This window comes from Neodiprion lecontei, chromosome 7 (assembly GCF_021901455.1).
Source record: "Neodiprion lecontei isolate iyNeoLeco1 chromosome 7, iyNeoLeco1.1, whole genome shotgun sequence".
In the NCBI taxonomy this organism is placed as follows: Eukaryota; Metazoa; Arthropoda; class Insecta; order Hymenoptera; family Diprionidae; genus Neodiprion; species Neodiprion lecontei.
This window is the reverse complement of record NC_060266.1, coordinates 15,634,773-15,662,314: the sequence shown is the minus strand read 5'-3', so window position 1 is coordinate 15,662,314 and position 27,542 is coordinate 15,634,773. Positions and strand designations below refer to the sequence as shown.

The 27,542-nt window shown below is 37.4% G+C and overlaps 1 protein-coding gene across 5 annotated transcripts in view; it reads right to left on the bottom strand.

The window, feature by feature from the left end:
* LOC107218349 (zinc finger protein 569) overlaps window positions 1-27,542 on the bottom strand; it is a 125,292-nt gene extending 97,750 nt beyond the window's left edge. The window contains exons 1-9 of one of the 5 annotated variants that reach the window (XM_046746079.1): window positions 27,081-27,542; window positions 26,787-26,908; window positions 26,050-26,675; window positions 25,695-25,808; window positions 25,325-25,536; window positions 25,021-25,196; window positions 24,408-24,860; window positions 23,822-24,028; window positions 21,754-22,016 (exon numbers count right to left, since the gene is read on the bottom strand). In XM_046746079.1, coding sequence (XP_046602035.1) covers window positions 21,769-22,016; window positions 23,822-24,028; window positions 24,408-24,860; window positions 25,021-25,196; window positions 25,325-25,536; window positions 25,695-25,808; window positions 26,050-26,640 — 2,001 coding nt within the window. In that variant the 5' untranslated portion in view covers window positions 26,641-26,675; window positions 26,787-26,908; window positions 27,081-27,542 and the 3' untranslated portion in view covers window positions 21,754-21,768. Of the gene's footprint in view, window positions 1-21,753; window positions 22,017-23,821; window positions 24,029-24,407; window positions 24,861-25,020; window positions 25,197-25,324; window positions 25,537-25,694; window positions 25,809-26,049; window positions 26,676-26,786; window positions 26,909-27,080 lie in introns of those variants that run through there. The other 4 variants (XM_046746080.1, XM_046746076.1, XM_046746077.1 and 1 more) reach the window with 4 other exon arrangements.

Here is a 27,542-nt window from a genome sequence, read left to right as displayed (position 1 = left end):
GTTGATAGGATCACACTGTGGAATACGTGCAAAAATCGGCGAATTAGATGTTTCAGAAGAAAAATTTTAAAAGAAAAAAATAATGAGTAATTTCCTGTTTTTACTGACAGACTGCTCAGTTCTAAGTATTATAACTTTCACTGTAATAAGATATATGCGTAATATGATAATAAATTAAAATCGAAACTTATCAGGAGGAATAAGCCAAAAGTATATTTCTATTTTTATTTCACATGAATCAGATGTATTTATTCACATCAATTTTATGTTATTCTACTGAGTCAATGATTTGAAATTCATAAAGAAGGTTCAAAATCATCCAGCACTCTACATAATGGATTTTACATTGTCCCTTCGTCCCTTATAGCCTGCAAGTAATTTGTAGTAGGCTGCATCTTTGAAAACTTTTCGATCGTCTTTTTTCTGTCTTTCGTGCAATCGATTGCTCAGTCACTGTGAATTCGTTGTCTGAATGTTCCTTACATTAAATTCGCTTATTGCCGTCTAGAAAAAAGAAAAGGTGGAAACTTAGAACGAATTGCATACAATGCTGGACAGTTTTCGAATTTTTTAATCGATCCTAAATCATTTACTGGAAAACATGGTACCATGTTGCTGTTGTTGCGTACTCAGTTCCTCTTCGCACTCACACCTCATTTTTCGTCCCTTCTATCTAGAAGCCTCTTCATTTCTGTTCAGGCCGTTGGCCAGTATAGATATTCAAAGTTGCCGCTCGTACGACTTGTCAGCCGCCAGAGGCGCGCTTGGGGTCTCTCCCCTCTCGCGAAAACCGTTGCCACGCCGTAACAGCAGCCAGAGATCTCACGACGCCTGATCACATGGACGTGCGAGAAAAAAATAAAGAAACCCAAAACCAATAACACTGAGTTTTATTAACCTACAAAAAAAAAGTAACAAATAAAAGAGAAAAAACGTGCCAAGCACACGGCTAAACAAAAGCTGCTCGTAACATTGGTCCTTCGAGCCGGATAAAACGAACTGTTATCGCTAAATACGCGTGTTTGTGTGTGTGTGACTTGTGCGTGCGACAACGGATATTTTTCGATCGTACCAAGCACGATCATCGTGACACGTACAAGCGTGTAAATGAATCAATTCAAACAAAAAATATTCGAGAATATTGCATGTCTATAGCGTTGTTTATCGAGAGCGAAGAAAATTTCGTTCGCGTCAACACCACGAGGTACGCTCGTAATTCGAAGACCGTGCGAAATAAGACAGCAAAGAAGCAGGGCATCGTTGTTCATCCAAGGACGAAACGAGATGTACGGCGACGGCAAATGACAACAATGAAAAAGTTCTCAGGTGAGTCTCCGTTGCCCATTCCTTAAAAATACAGTCCATTCTCTAATAAATATAGTCCATTCAACTCCCATAAATTTATATCGCTTCGGTAAAAAAAAAAAAAAAAAAAAAAAAAGAGGGGGCGTATTAACATGGCCAAAGGCGAGGCCGCACAGCGTCTTGCAAAGGCGGAAAGAACTCAAGCAAAATCGGCATGCACGCGTGGAAAAACTTTTGTAGACGAGTTGGGCGAGAGGCAAGTTTCGGTTGTCGAGCTGCGGCAACGACAAACAAAATTTCGCGAATGTTGGCAAGCATTCGAGGACTCTCAATCGGAGATCGAGCTTTTTGAAACAGCAAACGAACAACAAATTGCGCACAATGTCGAGCGTCAAACTTTCGAACATATTCTGTTCCATGATATAAGAGAATGCGGCTTTACCAGCGATTCAAAAACTGTATTATTTCAAGGCGGCTCTCAAGGGCGAAGCAGCTGACGGCATTGGCTCTCTCGAACTAACGGTCGAGAATTACGTAGAGGCATGGGCAATGTTGAACGAACGATACGATAATCAACGCGTGATCGTGCAAAAGCACATCAAGGCCATTTTTGATCAGCCGGTTTTGCACAAAGAAAATCACGTGGAGCTTCGACAGCTTTTAGATACGATTCTGAAACATTTGCGGGCTCTTAAGGTCTTGAAGCGTTGTACTGACACATGGGATGACCTCATCATTCATTTAATCACGAGCAAGTTGGCACCGGCCACGAATAAAGAATGGGAAACTAGTCTAAAGGACTCGAATTTGCCAACTCTGAGTGAATTAACCGATTTTCTTTCTCATCGTTGTTGCGCTCTCGAAGCGGTCGACAGAAGGCCACCGGGTACAGCGTCGTCAAATAATACTGACAAAACAGTCTCGAAAAGATCTACGTCATCGAACGTAGTAACCGAAAAGGTAGCATGCAGTTTCTGTAAGGGCGATCACCCACTATTTCGTTGCAGCAATTTTCGCGGGATTTCGGTCGATCAGCGCTTTCAGGAAATAAAGGGGCTAAGACTATGCTCAAATTGCCTGAATTCTACCGAATATCAAGCTAAACAGTGCAACGCCGGTTCGTGCAAAAAATGCAATAAAAAGCACAATACTCTGCTTCACATGGAAACAAAGCAGCATTCGAAGGGCACCGAGACGAGCTCGTCGAAGTCCCGCGCTCTCGCCCAATCATCGCCAACAAGCGCAAATCACGCAGCAAGCTCAGCAGGACATCACGTTTTATTGTCAACAGCGATGGTTCACATCCGAGACGTCAAGGGTGGCATACATTCTTGTCGCGTGCTTCTCGATAATGGTTCGCAATCGAACTTTGTAATCGCAGATCTCGTGAAAAAACTCGGGCTTAGGCAGTTTCCCACCTGCGTACCGATTAACGGTGTGGGAGATCCGAGGGCCGAGACGCATAGCTCCGTTAAGGTGATTCTACAATCTCGTTTTAACGGTTTTAACTCAGAACTCAATTGCCTCGTATTGCGTAAGATCACACAAGACATTTCAACAGTCCCTATCAGTCAATCTGACATTCGCATTCCACCGGGAATCGCGCTAGCTGATCCAGTTTTTCTGAAGTCATCAAGAATAGATATGCTTATAGACGTAGAGGCTTTTTGGGAAATCACGTGTATAGGTCAAATAAAGGCTACGGAAATTCAGCCATGTTGGCAGAAAACGCACTTGGGATGGATCGCGGCAGGCGGAGTTGGCACGGCATCTCGCATGGGATCGACGGTGTGCAATCTGAGCATAGTAATATAAATGACGAGTTAAACAATATGATGATGCGGTTTTGGGAAATCGAGCATGGTGCGCGGAAGAGCGAGATGTCCCTCGACGAACGCAAGTGTGAGGAGCATTTCGATTCGACTAGCAAAAATTCGAAATACAGAAGGACGATTTATTGTCAAGCTTCCGATTAAATTGAAGAGAACAATTTCGAAATTTACAGGCGAGTTGAAAAATTAACGACGGAGCCAGGAATTGAACCTGGTATCTAGAGATGCTTTACCGGAGACTTTCTCCACTAGACCACCTAGCCGCCCTGACTACATGTCATTAATTTTTCTCATCACCTGTATTTCGAGAATTGTTTGTTTTCGTGTGCCTTTGAATATATTTACATATTTTGAAGTTCGTCGCGATAGCACATATTTTGACTTTGTGTGTGAAACTTGTTGACATATGCACACATGTGACGTTTGTATGTGGCTATTAATATTTGTTGATATAAAATACCATATACGATGATCTTCCGATTAAAGCCAAAGAATTTTCTCGTCTCGGTCTATCCAAGGACACGGCAATACGTCGATTCAAAAATCTCAAAAGGCGTCTCAATCGAAAAGAGAATACGCTGAATTCATACACGAATACGAATCCTTGGGACACATGAGGGAGGTCCAGGGCGATGATTCAGCTACGATGCCTAAATACTATCTGCCGCACCACTGTGTAAGTAAGGTAGAAAACTCTACAACCAAATTGAGGGTTGTTTTCGATGCCTCATGTAAGACGACTTCAGGTATTTCGCTCAATGACGCTCTTATGATCGGTACTGCATTACAGTAAGATTTGTTCTCAATCGTCGTGAGGTTTCGGACGTTCAAATATGTTATGATCGCCGATATTGCCAAGTTGTACCGTCAAGTACTTGTCGACGAATGACAAGTGGCTTTGCAGCGGATCGTCTGGCGCGATCACCCGGACGAGAAAATCAGAGAATTTGAATTGTTGACGCTCACGTATGGAACGGGTCCAACGTCGTTTTTGGCGATCAAATCACTCAGAACTCTCGCCGAAATAGAAGCAAAAAATTATCCCGTTGGATCGAAAATCGTTTTGCGTGATTTTTATGTCGATGATTTAATCACTGGGGCAAACTCGAAACCGGAGGCCATACAAATTCGTAACGAAACGTCGAAACTTCTCGTTAAAGGCGGGTTCGTACTGCGAAAATGGGCCTCAAATGACTTGGAGCTGCTCGACAATATTCCCGAGTCGTTGACAATGAGTTCGATACGCTCATTGCATAAGGGAGCTGTCTTCAAAACTCTTGGCATTCAGTGGAACCCGAGCGACGATGCATTTCAATATATTATATCAATGGACACGAGTCATACTCAACGCGTGACGAAAAGAACAATCTTGTCATGCGTCGCACAAATCTTCGACTCATTGGGTCTCATCGGTCCGGTCATCTTGCTGGCGAAGATTATTATCCAAAGGTTGTGGATATTGCAGCTATGCTGGGATGAGTCACTGCCGTCGGAATTGCACACGGAATGGAACATTTACAAATCGCAGATCGAGCAACTCAATCAACTTCGAATTCCACCCAACGCGGTAGAGGCCAACGCCGGCAGTCACGTTGAACTGCATGGGTTCTGTGACGCTTGTGAGAGCGCATACGCAGTATACGTATACATGCGTGTTACCGATCGCAATGGTGTGCATCGCACGAGTTTATTGTGCTCGAAGTCTCGGGTAGCTCCCTTAAAGGCGGTATCTTTGCCTAGATTGGAGTTGTGTGGCGTTCAGCTATCGGCACAATTAATCGACAACGTTGTCCCGATATTGGAGCTAAAGATACACACGACATACTGTTGGACCGATGCCACAATAGTCATCGATTGGATCAGATCACCAAGCCGCAGTTTCAACACGTTCGTCGCAAATCGCGTTGGAGAAATTCAAGAGCTTACAACAATAGAAAGTTGGCATCACGTGGAAACGAACGATAACCCTGCGGACATTCTATCTCGTGGTACTAATCGCGAGGCACTCAGGTGTTCAGCTCTATGGTGGAGCGGTCCACAGTGGCTAAACAAGGACAAATCTTCGTGGCCTAGAGTAGTCCGGGCAGTCGCGAATATCGAAGAATTACCCGAACAGCGTAAGGCGGTTGTCGCAGCCACTGTATTACAGGAGTTTGACATGACCGAACGATTCTCATCCTACGCTCGACTATTAAAGACGGTTGCAATGTGTCTTCGTTTCGCGCATAATGCACGGTCTGAATCAGATCGAAGAAGGTCGGGTCCCATTTCGGCACGAGAGCTAGAAACGTCCAGAAAGACTACTGTTAAGAGAGTTGAACGCGTGACTTTCCATAAGGAAGTCGCGGATATCGAAGATCAACGATCAATCGGACGGGAAAGTCGTCTACTCGGCTTAAATCCGTTCTTGGATCGCGAGGGACTATTACGGGTAGGTAGCCGTCTAAAAAACTCGAATCTATCCTATGCAGCCAAACGTCAGTTGGTTTTGTCGGCTCGCAATCGATTCACTCAGCTCATCATCGAGCATGAGCATCGGAAATCGCTTCACGCGGGCCTTCAGGCTACGTTGGGGGCCGTACAATCTCTGTACTGGCCGCTAAGCGCTGGAGGAGTCGTTCGCACGGTCGTACATAAATTCGTCACATGTTTACTTGGAATGGCAACTAAATAACAAAATTAAAAACAAAAAAACGAACATATGAAGAATTTTGGAGAATGTATTCGTTTTGAGGTTAGGAAAGTTATTAAAAAAAATAACCGCTAGGGAAAAATAAAGTGATTCAGAGTTAATGCTATTTAAAGTTAAGATAACCATACGAAAAATTATGAACAAAATCAAAAATGGTGAGGGACAATCATTGGTTGAGTTGGCATGGAATACCTCATATACTCGTATTTATATTAGAAAAGGCGGATTCTCTCAGCCTGCCCCAGGTTCCATAAGCGATGGGTAGAAAGTTCTCGGCTATCCAAATCTAACCGTTAAAATAGTAGTGACTTGTGGAAATAAATTAATAATCCAATTACCAACAAGGTCGTTGTATTTGAAACTTTCTCATTCATTAAGCACAGTGCATGTATACTCGTACATTTTTGAAACCCCTCCTAATGAGGTAGTCCAGAATAAATTATTTGTCTGATTTACCATTGAAATTGACAGATAATATGCAATATGCATAGTAGTTTTTTATCTTCTCAACAAACACTCTAAAATATAAAGGTTACTAGTACTTTAAGTTTCATTGTTACGCCAATATGTAGCATTGTGGCATCATTAACAGGTAGTCGAAAACTGGGAATATTTCATCATTTTCGAAATGTTCAGAATCGAAAACAGTTTGCGAGTAAACATGAATACAATTTTTCAAAACATGCAATAAGAAAATGTCAAAAACAAGTCTGTTGAACTTATTCTTATTTCGTATGTCAAATAAATACGTGTCCACGATCTAGTCTAGTCGATATGCTGAAAATGGTCTAAAATAGAGATACTGCTCTTAAAATGATGTGCGATAGCTCATTGGATTCGGAATGACGCCTAGACAAATGTATTAAAAAATTTTATCAGCACATAAAAAATTGCAAAAGTTATAAACAATTAAAAATGAAAAAAACGTCATTTCGTTTTTCGCCAATATCTCGTAGACTATTCATACTTCTGAAATTTTAAAATAAGGTTCTTAAAGAGGAGGAAATTTCCAATAAAAAACTAAATAACAAAATATTGTTGAGTATGTATATAAGAAAGCCTCCACGAAGTGAAATATTTTTGCGACAATTATTTAAACATTTTTTTTTCATTTACAATGAACACGGAAATTGGAAAAAATTTTGTTACTTAACAATCGTTTAACGTGTTGAAAAATTAACTTTAAGTAAAATTTCCAACGAGTATAAATTTTTTGAAGTGTTCAAAATACACCATAATTTTTTCAAATTTTCAAAAAATATTCAATACCTTAAAAAAATTAATCAGCGTGTCGTACTCGCTTTTGACGCTGCGCGCGTGACCTAAAAACGAAGCGCGGAGACCCATTTTCAGCGTTAAATTAAAATTATAAATAATGGAGATAGAGTTCCGGAAGCTAGAAGTTTTTTTATTGGAAATCTCCTCCTCTTTAAGAATCTTTTTTTAAAATTTCAGAAATATGAATAGTCTATGAGATATTGGTGAGAAACGAAATGCCTTTTTTTTTCATCTTTAATTGTTTATCACTTTTGCGATTTTTTATGTGCTCATAAACTTTTTTGGCACATTTGTATAGGCGACATTCCGAATCCAATGAGCTATCGCACATAATTTTAAGAGCAATATCTCTATTTTAGACCATTTTGAGCTTATCGACTAGACTAATATAGGTATAGTGCCAGCTAAAGGTTGAATAGGGGCTATTCCGCGTCAACCGGATCAGTCATCTCTCAGATATTTTTTTAATTTGGCATGTGGATTGTGTAGGGGGGGTTAGATTTTTGTGCCAAAGCGCGAATCTCATAATGCAAAATTCCATTTTTTATTAACAATCACAAATTAGACTCCCATTTTTTTAAAAAATTCATAACTTCGGCAAAAAATTAGATACAATATTTTTTTTTTCAAATCACGCGGAAAGCTCCATAGAATTTAAAAAAAAAATACGAAAAGGTAAAAAAAAGTTTTTATCAATTGTTTATTTAACAATTAATTTTTTAAAGATTTTTAAAACAGTGATTGAGACGACCAAAAAAATTTTTTAAAATTCTGACATGTTCCTTAAACTGTACTACAACCTGTGAATTAATTCCAGAGGGGTGTTTTTCTTCGTTTTCGAGTAAAAAATCATTAAAGGTATCGATGCGCATGAAATTGCGGCGCGCCGAGTCTCAACGTAATGACTCAACTACCCCGCGGTGGCGTCGCAGCGTTATTTTAGAGTCATTTTCATGATGTAGGACATGATTGAAGAATCTGAAAAAAATACTCTGCCTTCACAAGGCCTGCTCAAAGCGATAAGTGAAGTTTCAAGAATGTGTTTTTCACCGTTTTTTTATTACAGAGATTCAAAATCTGTTATGACGCATTATGATTCACGCATGAATTACGGATACAGGTCAAGGGTTGTTCCAGGATATGGAATACCTGCACCTGTGCATGCGACACCTAAATCCTTTATTACCCAGGTAATTCGGGTCACCACCTCAATTCCGCGAAGGGGTCATTTGGTCATTCTATTCTTCAATCAGTTGAAGACACGTCACCAAATGTCAAATAATAGAATTCAGGCAAATAGATTCGCTAAAATCAGGTACATTTAATTGCACCTGCATTATGTTAGCCCCATTGGTGGAATTCAACCAATCAGAAGGGTTGTTGGGTGGGTGAAGCACTATTTTGAACGAATATAAATTTCGAGCATTTCAAAATGCATAACATTCAATCGAATACCTGTGTATCGATCAGTGCAATATATCGTCTCATTCTTCACACAAGTAATTCATATCTGAAAGCAATGTCTACAATAGTTGTGAAACGGTGCTGTAATTCTTTCCAAAGGGTTGGCCATAATTGGGTGCGAAATTTGGTAGAGTCAGTGACACCAGCATTACGGAAAAAGTTTCCGGACCTAGGAGAATATGTGTGCATGGATTGTCGAATAAAATTGTACAAATGCAACACAATTACTCCATCTGATAAAAAAGAGGTAATTGATATGAATCATAATTATGCGAGTGGTGACGATCTTGATTCACCTTCACCAATTAGTGAACAGAGCAGTGTGGAAATATTTCTTGAGAATGATATCGGGCAAGAATTATTGTGTGATATGAAAGAATTGTTTATCAACGCGAATTGTGTCGCGGACAAAATTAAATATCTCACAATGACTCCTCGTAGTTGGTCCATCAGAGAATTGGAGTTACAATTTGCTTGTTCATTTAGAATGGCTCGTAAAGCTAAAATATTGCAAAGTTAGCGTGGATTTGGATCCTCCCCAGATCCAAGACCATCTCGCACTCTTTGTGATGATGTTGTCTCTCATGTAGTGGAATTTTACTGTTCTGATGAGATAAGTCGGATCATGCCTGGTCAGAAATATTTTGTCACTCTTCGCGATGTGGATGGTTCAAAACATCAGGTTCAAAAACGACTTGCTTGTGTGATCTGAAGGAAGCTTACGCCGCGTTCAAGCAACAGCATCCGAATGATGAAATTGGTTTCACAAAATTCGCGGAACTCCGCCCAAAGCAGTGTATTTTAGCTGGACCAACAGGAACACATACAGTTTGTGTTTGCAAAATACACCAGAATGTGAAACTTATGTTGATGGCGGTTAGCTCAATTTGTCAGACATTCAAAAGAACGTACCACGATTTGATAAAACAGATATCGTGTGACTCTCCCAATCCTTTGTGCTATCTCGGTGATTGTAGCAGTTGTCCAAGTTTTGATATGGTTACACATGAAATGGAAAGTTTATTCGACGATAATTTCGTAGAAAGTATCAGCTACAAACGGTAGACTCATACGGATCGATCTGTTTTAGAAACGATCACGCAAGAAATGGAAACGTTCCTCGAGACGCTAAAGGAACAGACGATAGCCCTCAAGAAATATGATTTCATCGCTAAACAGCAAAGTGCATATTTGAAAGACAGAAAAAGTCGTCTACAACCAGGGGAGTTCTTAGTTTTGGCTGACTTTGCTGAAAACTATGCATTTGTTGTTCAAGATGAAATTCAAAGCTTCCACTGGAATAACAATGAAGCTACCATCCATCCTTTTGTTGTGCATTGTGTTGAAAATGAGCACTTAAATCATAAGAGCTTCGTTATTATCTCAGAAAATCTACAACATAATACAGTCGCGGTCCATCTGTTCCAGAAGAAACTAATCAGTAGGCTTTTTGAGTTCTTCGGTAGTGAAGTTATCAAGAAAATGATTTATTTTACTGACGGTGCTAGTGCACAATATAAAAATAAAAGTAACTTCATTAATTTGACTCATCATTTTGACGACTTCAATGTCGAGGCTGAATGGCATTTCTTTGCAACGTCACATGGAAAAATTCCATGTGATGGCATTGGTGGAACTGTGAAAAGATTTGCTGCACGTGCAAGCCTACAACGGCCTAATATTTGAACCAATATATTTAAACCAGCAATTTACATCATATACATACTTGACTTAAGACTAATAGTCCCAAGGACAATAATATATACCCTGCAGAGACATTTAGCATGTCTGTGCGCAGGACTGGCGAAAGTAGATGTAGAAAAAAATAACAAAATATTTATTTAAGATATAACTAAGAAAGTTTATCAATAATAATATAATAAAATATAATGTGAATATAAAATAAAATGATCATTTTTGTTGTAGTTTTTCGGTGCTTGAGTAGTTTCTTTGTGATATTTGGTAGCTCTTTATTTGCCTCTTTATATTTTTTTTACTACATTCTAATATTTTCAGCTCATGCGTGAGTCTGTTATAGCTCTTTATTCCCTGAATCACATGATTTTTAAAGCCTATGGTTTTGTTTCTAGTATTGCTTCCCGATTGGGTGTATTTGGTTTTCAAGTCGTCATAATGATATAGCAGTGACTCCAATGTGTAAGTCTCGCGGATGTTTAGAGGTTCGTGCAATTATCTTCCATAGTCTGTGCTGGACCCTCTCAAGAGAGTCCATTACATTTCCGTATGCTCCACCCCATGCTATTATACCGTAGTGAGCTACACTTCCAAAAAGTGCATGGTACATCATTACCAGAATTTTTTTATGAGCGAAATGCGATAGTCTCCAGAAAACGTAGAGCAAATATCTGGTTTTTTTAATAATGTGGTCTATTTGAAAATTCCACCTGAGATGACTATCAAAGATAACCCCTAAGTACTTTGTACTCTGTACTCTCTTTATTTCCATACCGTTAATGGTAATTGTGAACTCTGTCGGAATGCTGACTTGATAAGCCCCAAAAGGGATGAACACAATTTTTTCTACATTTAAAGTTAATTTGTTATGTTTGAGCCAGTCTCCAATTTTATCTAAATAATCCACCATTTTGAGTCTTGCTTGCTCCCAAGTTGAGTCGGTGCTAATTATCGAAGTATCATCAGCAAAAGAAACAATACACCCTTGTGGCAATTCATCGAAAATATCATTTATGTATATAACAAAAAGCAGTGGCCCTAAAATTGAACCTTGCGGCACTCCCATTTCAGTCTTTGTTTCTTTGCTTTTGGTGCTATTTAAATTTACAACCTGCGTTCTATCTGTCAGATAGCTTTTGATAATGTCCAATGCCTTTCCCCTAATACCGTATCTGTATAATTTCCTGAACAAAATTTCAAAGTTTACGGTGTCGAAAGCCTTTGCCAAATCCAGGAAAGTGACAATGGTGGCATTCGTTTTGTCTATATTTTGATAGAGTGTATTTGTGACGAAAGCCAGCGCATCTTTTGTGCCCTTGCCTTGTCTAAAACCGTATTGCATGCTAGCGATCAATTCATTTTCCTTGATGAAGTTGGAAAGTCTTTTGTGCAACAACTTTTCGAAAACCTTGGCAATATTAGACAGAAGTGAGATTGGTCTATAGTTTTGCACAAGATGTTTATCCCCAGCCTTATGTATGGGGATGATTTCAGCTTTTTTGAGTGCTTTCGGCCAGACAGAATGCAGGATACACAAGTTAAAAATGTGCTCTAGCGGTTGGCTTATGAACCAGGATATGTGTTGCAAAACAGTAATTTTTATGCAATCTACGCCCCCAGCCTTAGACTTCAGGGCATGGATGGTGTTGAAAATTTCTCCACAACTTGTGGGTTTTATATAAGCTGTTTTCGAGTTGTATTTAGGCATTCTGATCTGATTTTCTGGTGCTACTATTTTTTTTGCAAGGGATGTTCCCACCGTACTGAAAAAATTGTTGAAACTATTTGCCATTTCTTTTTCTGACCCTACTTTTACCCCATTTACATTCAAAAAATCAATATTATTCTTTCGTTTCTTACTGCCATTTATTTTTGCATTGATGAATTTCCATAGTTTTTTATTGTCCCCCAATTTAGCGTACAGCTCTTGGTTGTCGTGAGAGTTCTTAGCAGTTTGTATAATTTTTTTCAACCTTTTTTCATAATTTGTATATTGTAATTTCAAATCTATATTCTCTGGTTCGTCTTTCCATAATTTATATAGTTTCATTTTGTTTTGAGTAGATTGTATTATTGCTGGAGTGATCCAACTTTTTCTAGGTTTTAGTTTATTTCCCTTTTTTTTAAAACTAGATTCTCGAATGACTGTTTGAATTAACGAAATCAAATGGTTAGTAGCCATATTTGGATCAGGGATGTTCATTATTTCACGCCAATCTGTCTTTTCACAAGTGAGTTTCAACTTTTTATAGTTAATATATTCAGTTTCCCTGCTTTCTTCCTGAACTTCCTCGTTCCCGAGTTGCAAGAGCAGAGGATAGTGGTCTGGGTATGGGGTAGTTAGTTTTAGATATCTCATGAACGTTTTTTCGGTTTTGACGAAAATATTGTCAATACATGACCCCTTATTTGGATCACAGCTACTGGGCTTTGTTATTTTGTTGAAGCATGGCGTATACCCATTTTCTAAGTAATTGTTGAGGTAATTTTCTGTGTCTATGTCATCCAATTTTAGAATGTCGATATTAAAATCACCTAGGATTATGTAATTTTTATTTTTTGCATGCATTTTTAAAAATTGTTTCATTACATTAACGAAAAAACTTTTGTCACAGTGGTGACATCTATATATACCCGATACCTTGAGCTTTCTTTTTTTCACTACTATTGTAGTTGTTATTATTTTTAAATTTCCAAACACTTCTACCATACTTTCCTGCTGTAGCTCTGTTTTTACGTACATAACCACTCCATCTGACTTGTTTATCAGACCATAGTTATAGTACAAGTTATACCCTTTCAGGTTATTACTATCAATATGTGGTAAATTCCAAGACTCCGTGCAAACTATTATATCAGGCTTGGTTTTGACACTCTCAACAAAAGTCTCTAATAGTTCTAAATTGCATTTCAAGCTTCTTATGTTCAATAATAAAAATATGATGTTATTTTTATTTCTAAGGCATTTGTTGAGTGTGTATTAATCAGGAATTTCTTCTTCTAATGTTGTGCCTGTGTATTCTTCACCATTCGTTTCATCTTCTGTTGTGTGATAGTCCCCGCCGGGGACAAAATTTCCTTCTGCTACGCTACTTCTGATATTTACGTTGCCTGCGCCTTCTGGTGACGTATCACTGCTGGTGAAGCTGCTTGGCTCGCCCTCTTGTGTTTGTCTGGTCCTATGTTGTCGATATATCTCGGAATGTCGGGTTTAGTTGGGTAATCTGTGGTTCCAATATACTTCGAGATCTTATATCTCAAATATTCGCATTTACTAGTGTCTGTCGCCATGTGGTTGACGTCACAATGTTTTGAGTATTTAAAGTTCCCGTAAATACAGTTCGTACACTTCACAGTTTCCTGGTCGCATGCGCTAAATGTATGGTTTCCTGCACATTTCAAGTAAACTTCAAGTTCGCATTTTTTCCAGCTATGTCCGTACCTTCCGCATTTTATGCACGGTTTCATGTTGAGATCATCATAAGCCCTACAGCACTGGTGTCCCACATAGATCTTGTAATTGTTCTTCCTGATGAGAGTGTAGATTTCAGCCGTAACCTCAATTATTGCCGCTTTCTGCGTGTTTTCTGTTTTGTATGTGTCCAGAACAGTGCATTTTGTTTCAAGCGTACTAAAATTCCTCTCGTTGATGTCAAATTCTAGATCTTCCTTGTTCATGTAATTTTCGATACCCACCAGTTTCATTCTTGGGTTTTTTAGCTTGTCTTGTTCAATTTCGAAGTTTATTCCAATTTTTTCTATCAAAATATCTTGCATTTCTTGTGTATGCTTTTTAAATTGGCATTTAATAATGGTAGTGCCGTCTTTTTTATTGAAAACTCGTTTCACTGGTAAGGCTGTTTCTTCACAAATAGTTTGAACAACTGTGTCGTAGGTTTGTCCATTCTTGTCTGATTGTTTGGCTTTTACTATGATGTCAGATACTTGTTGATTTATGCTTGTTTTTTCAGTGAGTATGCTTGCGTATGATTTTCCTGCTTTTTCTGTGTTTACTTCTTTCAATTCTTTCAGGAGTTTGCATTTTCCTGTAACTCACAGTTCAACTGTTTCAGGAGAGCATTTTCATTTTTGAGAGCATATATCACGCCCTCGTCTTCTCCGAGGAGAGTTTTGTCATGCTTGCTAGTCTCACCTTTTGAAAGGTTACTGGAGATGTTTTCAAGCATTTCATCCTGTAGTTTCTTTTTCTCATGATGTTTCACTTGCACGATAATTGTTTTTGCATTTTCATTCAATGTTTTCTCACTCACTTTTGAGGTTAGATTCACATGTGCATGTTTCGAGCAGATTATTAAAAACTTCCCGACATGTCTTGTTTTTTCATCGTATTCAGAAATGTGATATGCATCTTCACAAATCACACAGATCACTATTTGATTTTTAACGCGTGGGTGGCAAATTAAATAATCCGATTTATCAGGCGGTTTCTTACTTTGATGCGCCATGAGCGCCATATTGTTTGCGTTTTAACATAAAAATTAATTCTATTCTCACATATTAGATTTGCGATCTCGAATTTTGAAGATATCTCAAATCTGACCCCATTTTTGAAATCAATGACTTCGAAAACCTTAACATATCCAGTTTCAAGGGATTTGACTGAAAGAAAAAATGTATACTTAAAAGGGTGAAGCGACGGATGCAAAATTCTCCTCGTTGGCCGCTTTTGGGAAGACGGTTATCATGATGAAAATCATATTTTGATTCCAAGGCAATTATTCGAATAGAGTGTGAGTGCATTGAAAAATATCACATTTGACTTCTGCAGCAACAGCGAACATGAAGAACATGAAAAATTATTGAAGCCGCGATTGAACCAAGCAATGACGGTCGAAGGCACTCGACGATTCCATTCATTTTTACCTCTGTCAATAAAAACTGTAGAATGTAGGGTTTACTCTTCCTCTGATGAGTCATTCACCCGTAAATCTATGCGCTAAGATAGCCATGTAAGTTATGACGAAAACTTTTGCTCACATTTCTAAGTTTAATGCCCAGTTTGATCAAAGATTAATAGATTGTATCCATAGAAGAAGCGATTTATTTGTATGAAATATATAATTGTAAGTGCGTTCATTTCGCAGCTTCCACATATCTTCGGGGGTGATTATAAGTACTTAAATAAGTAGCAAGTTATGTAATTATTATCATTTATGTGCACTCTCATGGTGTGTAACCGTTATTTTGAATCTCTGTAATAAAAAAACGGTGAAAAACACATTCTTGAAACTTCACTTATCGCTTTGAGCAGGCCTTGTGAAGGTACAGTATTTTTTTCAGATTCTTCAATCATGTCCTACATCGTGAAAATGACTCTAAAATAACGCTGCGACGCCACCGCGGGGCAGCGGTGGACGGCAACTGGCCGCCCGCCATTACGTAGAGATTCGGCGCGCCGCAATTTCATGCGCATCGACACCTTTAATGATTTTTTACTCGAAAACGAAGAAAAACACCCCTCTGGAATTAATTCACAGGTTGTAGTACAGTTTAAGGAACATGTCAGAATTTTAAAAAAATTTTTTGGTCGTCTCAGTCACTGTTTTAAAAATCTTTGAAAAATTAATTGTTAAATAAACAATTGATAAAAACTTTTTTTTACCTTTTCGTATTTTTTTTTTAAATTCTATGGAGCTTCCCCCGTAATTTGAAAAAAAAAATATTGTATCTAATTTTTTGCCGAAGTTATGAATTTTTGAAAAAAATGGGAGTCTAATTTGTTATTGTTAATAAAAAATCGAATTTTGCATTATGAGATTCGCGCTTTGGCAAAAAAATCTAACTCCCTCTACACAATCCACATGCCAAATTAAAAAAATATCTGAGAGATGACCGATCCGGTTGACGCGGAGTAGCCCATAGTTCATGGAAAAACATAACTTTTTTCAATCTTCCATAATAAAAGAAAAACCATTTCCGAAACGAGTAAGTTAAAAAATCTTAAAAAATTTACAGAGAGTACCTTTAAGAAGTACTACTATGTAACCAATTGTGGAACAGATCCGAGAGAGTAAAAAAAAGTAGCTGATTGTGAGTTGGCGGAGAACACCTCACATATGCCTTGCGTCGTATACTCACAATCAGTATGTTATTTCATTGTCCAACCCATATTGATGTAAGGAATCAAAATATTAAACGCGTGAACACTGCTTTAATGTTCTGACGAAGTGACCATGATAAGCTTTGCTAACGAGGACCTAATAGACGTGAGTCTGTATTAAAATACATGCAAACGTTTATGATGTTACTGTTATATCTGTTCTAGGTAATAGAATAAGTAAATGGTTTAAAAAGCCAATCGATCACAGTTATGTACAACTGATACGTCATTCCTTTGCCACGCGGAGTTTAAGGGCGTTGCCTATGCCTCGAAGAGCGCGCGCGAACAGAGACTCACGATTTCCCTTCTCATTTCCTCATTTTTGAAGATAATCAGGTTCTTAGGGGGTCATTTTGAAGATAAAGAATAGATCTATGTCGCCTATTTTTCCGAATTTTCGATTTCGCTTTCAGATTTGCGAAAAACGTACTTGAAAGTACGTTATCTTTGAAGTGAGACACAGCGGACAGTGAATTTTTTTTCGAAATTCGGCAAAACAGGCGACACAGATCTATTCTTTATCTTCAAAATGACTCCCTAAGAACCTAATTTTCTTCAAAAATGAGGAAATGAGAAGGAAAATCACGAAGCATAAAACAGCAAATTTTTCGCGCAAAAGGCGGGCGGCTGCTAGCACCACGACCGCGTTGGCTGGCGACCATACGAATTACAGGCGAGGAGAGTAGACTCAAACCCCCCCCACTACAATTCCCCTCCTTCGAATCCTCGTCGCTCGGCACGTGGATACTGTTCCGCGCTTTTATTTTTGCTTGTGTTTTTCTACCGTGTTTTTTATTATTTCGAGTCAGTATTTATTCCCGCGATGGCTAAGAAGAAAAGGAACCTGTCTTTGAAGAAGGAGAAACGACCCGGCATAAAGATTTTGGCAAATTTCAGGAAAAAATTAGGTAAATCAAATTATTCACATGATTGATGTCGCATCCTCTCCGACTTCGAGATTCAAACACTTGAACTACGAACAATCGCAGGGCTTTAATCTAATTGTAAGAAGGTACTTTCAAGAGCCGATATTGCTGTTCATAATAGCAATATAAATTCATTCCCAAGTTTTTTATACATACGAAAATATAAACTAGAATGCATTGTGACGTGTGGTACTAGCCCGGTTTGCATTAGTCGCTAAAATATGTCATCAATTTGTTACGTGTTCAGGTTAAATGATCGAAATCACTATTCGGCAATTTGTATTAGTGTTTACACTTTGTCGATCATAAGGAATATTCTCATCACTTATTGTGACTACCTAAGTATCCAAGGTAAAATTACAAGGTATCTGGCAGAATTTTCCATACGAAGTAAATACGGCGCGTACGTATTAGGCCACTAAAATATGCGTGTTGTGTTTTTATAAATAAACTTGTCGTAATTCTGGGGTAATCATACATTACCTACAAAAGAGCCACCTACAAAACTGTTATCAAATCAGATACTCCTGCCAAGTATAATTTATTTAGAAACTAATGATGATTTTGGTATACTATAACTAATGATGACAAAAAAAAAATTGAAATCAAAATTGAAATTCAAAGAAAAAAAAACAAAAATTTTGATTAAAAAAAACAGACGACAAAAAACTGTAATATAAATATCTGTACATATGTACATAAATATAATAGCTTTGTATATAGCTTACGTGCAATATTTCTGTGATTTATGTTTAGTTGGTTATGTGTATTACTGTGCCAAAAATTTGCTAGTCATATCGTTATAATTATATATCTGATTATTCATTCCAGGAATACTTTCTGCAGTCTGACCAAACTGCGTGTATACCTATATATTATGTAAATATTCTATAGCCTGTTTTTTCATTACTATCTGTGACCTGCACTCGTGACGTACTACTTTCCATAGTTTGCGCTTTCTATAGAATTTATTTAGCCATATAATGTATACAATGCTCGATGCCTTGTTATGATATCAATTTTCTCTATCAAGATTACTGTAATGTTTCACTTAGACTGTCTCAATTTAATTTCTATGAGATCCTTTTCATACAGATTTCGTGATTATGTTTATTAAGTTTAAACGAGTTTAATTTTACTTTTACCATTTTATATTATTTTTTATCATTTTGAATTTGTTTGGTGCAAACCCGATCATGGTTGGGAGGTACGGACGGGTTAAGTGGGTCTCTGTTTGATAGCGACCTCCACGTGGTGAGACCTGGGAGATTGATGATATTTTCGTTGTTATATCATGAATTTGCTAACAATTATTCTTGCAATTTTCAATTTAAAATGACCTGTGACGACGTCTGGCCGGTATTCATAAATAGTTACGTATTATTTTCGAGACTGTATTAGGAACAGCTCTCAGCCGATCAAGCTATGCTTTGAGCTGGCTCAAGACAGTCCTGCAAATCGAACCTGACTATGAATACCGGCTATTAGACTATTACCAGTCACGTGATCGCATTGCGTAGAAATACGAACGTCGCGCGTCGGTGTATATAATTTTCGTTCAAATATTAAGAATATATATCTATATCAACATACGTATAAGGAATTCTACGTCACGTGAATCAAAAAATGACCTCGTATTTTTTCAATCTATTCATACTTTTTTTCACACGAAATAAAGGTACAAAGAATCGATACGCATTTTGGTGTTCGTCCGAATTATGTTTATTTTCGAAAGTTACAAGACAATCATTCAATTTTGATGCAAAAGGAGCGCGCATACATCCGGTTCTATTCCACGTAAAGACATCATTTACAGTGCACTCGGGAGGTAAACGAAACGAAAGTATTTGAAACCGAATGCCTGTGAGGGGTGGTGGAGGCTAACCCGCGTCACCCGCCCCACTTCGGCGACAGCTCGGCTGCTCCGTCTCACTTGTTTCTTTACTCTCTCTCTCGCCACGGTTAACGCGGGAAGCGGAGTAGCCCGCTCTTTCCAACTAGGCAACGCCCTTAATGTGAAAAAATACGTGCGCCAGATCCGTGAAGGTAAATCTCACAAAATAGGAAATCAATATAAGATGATTTTCCTTATAGTAACTTTATCGGCAATAAAATTCTTTTCTTTACAAAACCTGGTATCGTTTTGGTATAGTCTTAAGATATACGAGAAAATAACTTAATGTTTGTCATTTCATATGGCTCTGTTTGTGGTGTAAGACTATTGGAGTCTTTAAGGCTCACGTTCAAAAGTATTAAAGCTTTTTGGTGATCACCCTGTGGTCACCTATACAAAAAACTACTGTGCTTTCGCATTGATTAATAACAAAGCGTTGGAATATTAATATTGAGACATTTATATTTCTCCTAATGGTTACATAACATGAAATTTTTGCCGAGATGGACTATACTTCAGGCAGGTAACGGAGGGGCATACGCACAGCTCATGCTTTTGCTCTGTTTTCTGCGCGACCCTTTGCGCTTAACTCCATGTTGTTGTGGAAGTAACTTAAATAGCGGATGCCAACCCTGGTAAAATAGCTAAGTTTCTAAAACAGTCAGTAGTTAAATACCCCAGATTTCAGGGTGGTGAAACACTAATATCGCTTGACCGTTATGAGATTGTATAACATTATATATAATTACTAGCAGCCCATCCCGGCTTCGCACGGGCATATAATAATATTATGTAATAATATAAATGTATTATTTTTCTAGAAACTCACTGTAAACATTGTGTATTTTCTTCTATTATATTATTATATGCCCGTGCGAAGCCGGGATGGGCTGCTAGTTAAATTATAAAGTTTTGATCAATGAAGCACAAATAAGTAAAAAACAGGATTAATTTCACTGTATTATCTTCATTATAATATGAATGCAATTTACACTTTAGTCTAAGTAACACGTGGCCGGCTATGCTAACACCAAAAATTTAAAAAGTGGAAATAATTGAATTGTACGATATTTCGTTCACTCCAAAATAAATTTAATTAATTTTATAGCGTCAACAACACGTGGTAATTATGCCGTTAAAATGTAGCTTATATGACACGTTCGTAGATTTACCATAGCAGCGCCATCTATTGATTACTTACTCAACCCAGTCGAAAGGTATCGACATCTGTTAGAATCATTTGGAGTTAACAGATAATTGTGACTGTCAAATAATAACAGTCAAATAATTAGCAATAAATTAAAATTGCGACTATAATTTGAGATTTAAACTATCCTATCTCTCAAGTTGGATCGAACTGCACATGGTGTGCGTATTTTATTATAATCGGTTAAGTGGTTTAGGAGTCCATTGAGGACAAACATCGTGACACGAGATTTATATATATTAAGAAGATATAAAAAAAAATTTACTCGAGTTGTTATATGAATTCATCGTACAGCAAGAATTATTTTGGAATAGTACTCATTTCATTTTTTTTGGATCGTTGATTACGTTTCGAACGTGGAATTCAGACAATTCAGTATGAAAAGTTCTAATTTTTGAAATTCGATGTGAAATTCGTAATCAGCAACCCAAAAAACCCAAGAGCACCAAGTTTCATCCAAATCGAGTGATGATTAGATTCTGGTCCAACATATTGGATCCGCCATTTTTAATTTTGAAATTTAGAGTTTGGATTAGTAATCAGCGACCTCGAAAACTTCTGAATACCGAGCTTCATTCAAATCGAGTAACTTCTTAAACTTTGGTCCACCATATTAAATCCATCATTATGAATTTTAAAATTACAACTCCAGATGCCTAATTACACCCTCGAAAACACACGTGAATAGATTTTCAGGTTTTTTCCCGTAATTAAAATGAGATATAGGAATATGTCCTCAAATTTGACGTTTCAGCCCATTGTGTGCTGTCGTGCGCGCTGTAAACGCGAAAGTATAAATATATATGAGAATGTACAGATATCACTCGCAAAGTTTATGTTTTGCATGTGGGACGCATATTAAACCTTTTATTTGCTATCAATAAACAAAAAAACTCCGAACTTTGATTAACAAAACATTTAAAAAGAGATTGAGAATACTCAATTTGGAAAAGACACGTCAATGCAATCAGATTCTCTAACGAGAGAATCCTAAAGAGAGACAGATCCTCTTCTTGTTGTAATACCAACTCTTCAGAACAAAAGAAGAAAGCAATGTCAACTCCGTTCATTCGTCATCGACAAATATATATGTTTATCTCATCAAAATAGAAAATAGGGGACGGCACTGATTCCTCTTCCCACCCTTCCCTAACTTCACACTCATCGGAAATCGCCTACTTTCCGCACTTTTAACACATTATACTATTTTATTGACATTCAAGATTACTTTTGACTTTATGATCACTACTAACCTGTACATCCTACCACAGTGAAAGTTATAACACTTGAGACTGAGCAGCCTGTCGGTGCAAAAAGCACTTGATATTACGATTCCCCGATTTTTGTACACATATCACAGTGTATTTCTATCAACCGCACATAAATATTCTGCAAAAAGCAGTTTCGTTCGAATATAATAACTCCGAAAACAATACTGAAAATTAACAAAAATAATTTTATGCAAAAAAAAAAAATCAGTACCCATCCAATACACATCTAGGTATGTGATGGAGCTTGAATTTCGCTTGCTTGGTTCCCATAACATCGTTGACAACAAGGTGGCCGCCATTAACATGGAAAACTGTACCCTAAAAGACCCACCTGCGGACGAGGGGTTAATGAACGGAGAAATATTCAATTCTATTTTCATTGATTTTTTTTCACCCTGTTCTAGCGCTCACAATTAGAAAATTTTCAAGAAGTAAAATATTGTCGTTCAGTGACAGGAGAGCTACATAAAAAAAAAGTAGGAGTCTTTTTTTGAGAAAGCGAAAGAAATTTTTTTGAATGTGTCAAATTTTCTTAAATACTTTAATCCTTTCCGAAAAATCTGATTTTTATTTACAGTTGTGCTACGTTTCCTGACAATATCTCGTGAATGAATGAATATTTTTAATTGAAAAAGTACTGAAATCTTACTAATGTATGAGCACATAACATATGTAAATGAGGTTATTTGAGGTTATTTCAGGTTAAATGAGGCAATTTTCGAATGGTTATAAAGTTATGGCTTTTGAAAACAGTATTTTTGGGTAAACGATCTTCTTTTTAAATTACCTATCTTTCTTTTCAGTTGAATAAAAAAAGTTATAAATTTTGGACTTGAACTGAAATTTCAGCTTCAGATAGCTGCGGTTTCGTTGATATTTTTTTTTTTTCGTACTGCATCAAAAAAGATAAACTATCCAAGAATACGGTCTTCGAATTTACACTAAGTTGGCTAAACCGTTTTTGTGATATCTTGGGCACCGAAAAACATTTTATGGAGTAAAATAGTTAACCAGTTATTTTCAGTAACAGTACTTTATATTAATTCATTCTAATAAAAAAAAAATATGTAAGTGAAGCTCAGTCTGCGTAAAGTTGAATAAAACAAACCCGAATCGATTGGTTGATGAAATATAAATTTTAGAAAATCACCGACGATTACAGGTATCTGTTCGTCAATAGCGTATTGTTCAGAGTATAAGCTGATCTCGCATGTAAGACAACCCTTAATTCGGAGACAGTATTTCAGTGTTTTTCTTAATTACGCACATATAGTCGGGGAGCCGACTGCACCATATCTTCCCTCATCGAAAATACGGTCAAAATGCATATGAATCGATATAGTGGTCAATAGGGTGCCAGACTTTATAGACAATGGATCCTGTCCGGAGTGTCAAAAAAATGTCACTTCCGGTCAGTTTTTTCGAGGTTATCTTTCCTCATCGAACATATGATTGAAACTAGTACCAATCGATAGGGGAGGTCGAATACTTGAAGAAAAAACCGGGGTGCCAACCCCCACCCTGTCAGGGGGGAGCGGCAGCCACCCCTAAGTGTAGGCTTTTTTGGTCCTTAATTTCCCTCATCGAACATACGAGTTTTTTTTTTTTTTTAATTGAAGGTTGAACCTCCCCGAACCTGAAAAATCCGGGGTGCCACCCCCCACCCTGTCCGGAAGGGCGGCAGCCACCCCCAAAAGTCGAACGACTTTACTTACGACTACACTTAGGGGTGGCTGCCGCCCCCCCGGACAGGGTGGAGGTTGGCACCCCGGTTTTTTCTCCAAGTACTCGACCTCCCCTATCGATTGGTACTAGTTTCAATCGTATGTTCGATGAGGGAAGATAACCTCCACAAAACTGACCGGAAGTGACATTTTTTTGACACTCCGGACAGGATCAATTCTCTATAAAGCCTGGCACCCTATTGACCACTATATTCCCCATCGATTCATATGCATTTTGGCCGTATGTTCGATGAGGGAGGATATGGTGCGGTCGCTCCTGGACTAATAAAACGGGGTCGCGTATAAGAAGAAAATAGTGTCGGCAGGTGCTCTCAACGACTAAAAACCTCGGCTTTTACTCGGATGAAAACGGTATATTCCCTTAAAATGGATACCTTGAAATTCGCCTTACCTTTTTTTTGAGTGGCAGCCTTTATGAGTCCCTTTTCGTGGTTTCCAACGTGCTGTACGTAACTTTCCTTATTCACCGTTTTGAATGGACACAAGTCGCAAGTATAGACACCAGCCAGCAAAGGATGTTTAGATCTTAGGTGGTTTTTATAGCTGTTGCTCTGAATCGCGGAATAAGAACAATGGGGACATTTGTAAGGTCTTACACCTGCAACAAATGAAACTTTCTTAATAAGAAGTCAAAGAAGGGTGGAGAAAAAAGAGATCAGATGATCAAGTTGATTAGTTTTTACTAATTAATGAATTTTCTGAGACCGATACATTATATTCAACTCCACAGTTTTATTGCAGGTTAAGAATCGAAAACTTTTACATTTAATTCAAAAAATATTAATAAATAAGTAGAGAAATAAATATGAACATTATAAAGAATCTATCTTAAATATTTTGCAAGCAATTAATTTAGACACGAAATGATATTTAATTTATGAAAGTTTGAGAGATAATGTGCTTCTGGTCACACAAGAATACATCAGAAAAAAACCGTAAATAATAAATATGGATAAATAATCAAATACAATAACTACCTGTGTGACGCATTATGTGTCGTCGCAATGAATTATGATCACCAGTTTTATAGTCGCAAATGTCGCAGCTGTAAGGTTTGTCGCCAGTGTGTTGACGTAAATGCATTTGAAGCATAGCTTTTCGCGCACTCGAATGTCCGCAGACATTGCAAACGTAAGGTCTCAGCTTGGAGTGAACAGCTTGCATGTGATTCTTGAGACATTTTGAATCGGCATATGTCTTACCACATAATTCGCAAGTCTTTGACGTGTACCACCTAGGTGCTTCGTTAGATTTTCTATTTAAATGCATTACGCGATGATTACGTAATTGGCTTGATTGCTTAAAACACTTGCCACATACTGGACATTCATATTCACGATTCTCACTGTGTACTCTCATGTGAGTGACAAGTTTCACCATAGTTGCACTTTTGTATGTTTCACACATTTTACATGACAGAAGGTCAATATCTGGAAACAAAGGTCCAAAGTCATTTTTTTTTTTTTAAGAAAAAAAAAACAGCGTAACAGTTGAGATGATAATCCTGGTAACATGCGTGTAATCTGAATAACAATGGTTCAATTTTTTATGAGCACTAAAGCTGAAGAGCGTGCAATGAAGTCGACTCACCAATCTTATGCTCTTTCCACAAATGCAAGCTGCATGGTTTCCATTTAGAAAATTTGACGTCTTTACAAATATTGCATTTGAATGCATGGGCGTGCTGTGAATCCATATGGCAGTTGGCGTGTTGATGCATCAGTTCTTTGTTGCTGAACTTGTATAAGCAGCCTTGGTGCATGCATCTGGAAAAAAAATATAATGGCGTTTGGATTTACTGACAATCTAACGATGCATCAAATGGAATTTACAAGCTTTAAGACTTGTATCTTACACGAACTCTTGCACACGGAAAAAAAACTAACAGACTTACTTAACGTTTTTTTCCTTCATTTCGAGCCTTTGCATATTTTTACCAATGATTTTTCTCGAACCAAGCATTTTAGATACTTTAATGTTGTGTTTGCCATCATTATTCTCCCCACATTCGTCTGAGTAACCATTTACCAAGTAAGGTTGTTGAGGATAACTGAGAGAACCGTTGTTCACAGCTGTATCAGATCCGTCATCCATCAGTTGGTGATCCTGAATATAAAATATTTCTATCAAATCTGAAACTAGATTATTACAAATTTACAGATTTGCAAATAAATAAAGTTCACTATATAATTGACAGAATAAATTTAAATTAAACTATAACATAATTATTATGGGATGAAAAATGTACTTCAATGAAAAATTACTTGTATCATGTGATTCCGACACTCGTCAATTGTTTCAAAACAACTTGAACATTCACCACACATATAGACAAGTTTTATATCATCGTAATTTTTAAACTCATTTCGTTCCTTTTCCTACAAAATATGCAAAAATTGATATGTGTTTTTGTTTTTCAATTAAGAAAAGCTACAGCTTGTAAATGAAGAAATGTTAGTGCCTGAATAATGTGAAACACAATTTATACTTACGGTTAACCTAAAAATGTTACCAAGATAATAGTGAATTCTGAGCAATTGGAGTAGTTACAAGTATTCAAAAACAAACCCAGATAGAAAAGTTATAATTCTTACTGAAATCCATAGATGTTTTCCTTACCTGTCCTCCTGGATTTATATGTACATTTTCGAAGTGTTCCAACAACTGTATTTTATCCTGAGTGGTATACGGACATATTTTACACTTGAAAGCAGTAACAACTTCAGCAAAATCACTAGCGTTCAAACTGTCCAGTCCGATAACGAATTTTTTATCGTCAAGAACAGCGACATGGTTAGTCGAAGAATTTTGTCTGTCGCCATTATCAGCATCATCAATTTGTTCAACCAAAATATCATCTTCCCTCAAATATTCAGGCGATCTAACTAAATCCGCATTTTCATGTTCGTCTTCTTTTTCTGTTGTCACGGACTCAGCGTTGCTGGACTGATCGACATATTTATTAAAATCGAATTCCTTCAACTCTCCGTCTTGAAAGGTATAAATTTGTCGATCCAAATAGACTAGCGGAACTGAATATTCATCATTCTCGTAAGGGGAAACATCTGAGTACCCGTTGGCAGCCTTCTCCTGCGGCATTGAATTGGCAACACTGTTATCGTAGTTTGGTATTGCTTGTAGAAGAAATTGGGTGCCATTTATTTCACATCGTAAATACGACATATTATCCAAGTTAACTTCTTTACTCATCTCAGGTGATTTAAAATTTATGCCTCGTGGAAAACCTAAGAATAAAATAAGGGCAATTATTGTCATACATGCGTATAAGAAAGGTACGTGAATAATTTCAGATGACCTACTTCACAGACTGTATCAAGTTTCATTAAGTTCTATACCTTTTTATGCTCTTCCTAGAAAATTTGATATGTACAAATAGCTGATCATCCGTGCAGGATTTTTTCAAATAGGACTTCCGCACAATTGGTATTTTAAAGCGATATCCTGGCGCCATATTAAACTAAGGAAAGGGTGAAGAAGAAAAGATTTATAGCGTGTGAACGGAGGTCGATCGTTTTGTAGAATAAGTCAAGTGCTGCGATTAAACTACATCGTTACAAAACAAATACATTTGATTTGAGCAATTATGTGAGTTTATACGATGCAAATAACAGATACGAATGATCACTTACTTTGATCGATATTGGAAGAGCCTTTACAACGGTGACATATCATCACAATTATTATTGTATAATTAGATTGTATAAGTAACAAATACTGTTAATATCATAATAAAAGAAAATTATTCAACCACTTTCATGTATAATTCTATTTGTACAAGCGACCAAATCGTCGTCGACTTCTTGGAAGATTTTGAAAAATTAACTTGTCTCTGAGAAACAAGATAATCACACGCACTTGCGAATCACGAACATTATTATTCGTTACCATTGATAACAGGTGTTAAAACTGAAGATTTTTATGGCCGTTCATTACATTCAACGGGATAAAGCCGGCTGTTGCTCTCCAACCATTAACATGGATCCACTCAAGCCCTACGGCTACGAAGATTTGATTCGCAGTCAATCGGTTAAGATAACCTAAAAATTATTCTCTACGCAAAATTTTGCGGCACGCTCAAATGCAAAGCGTTC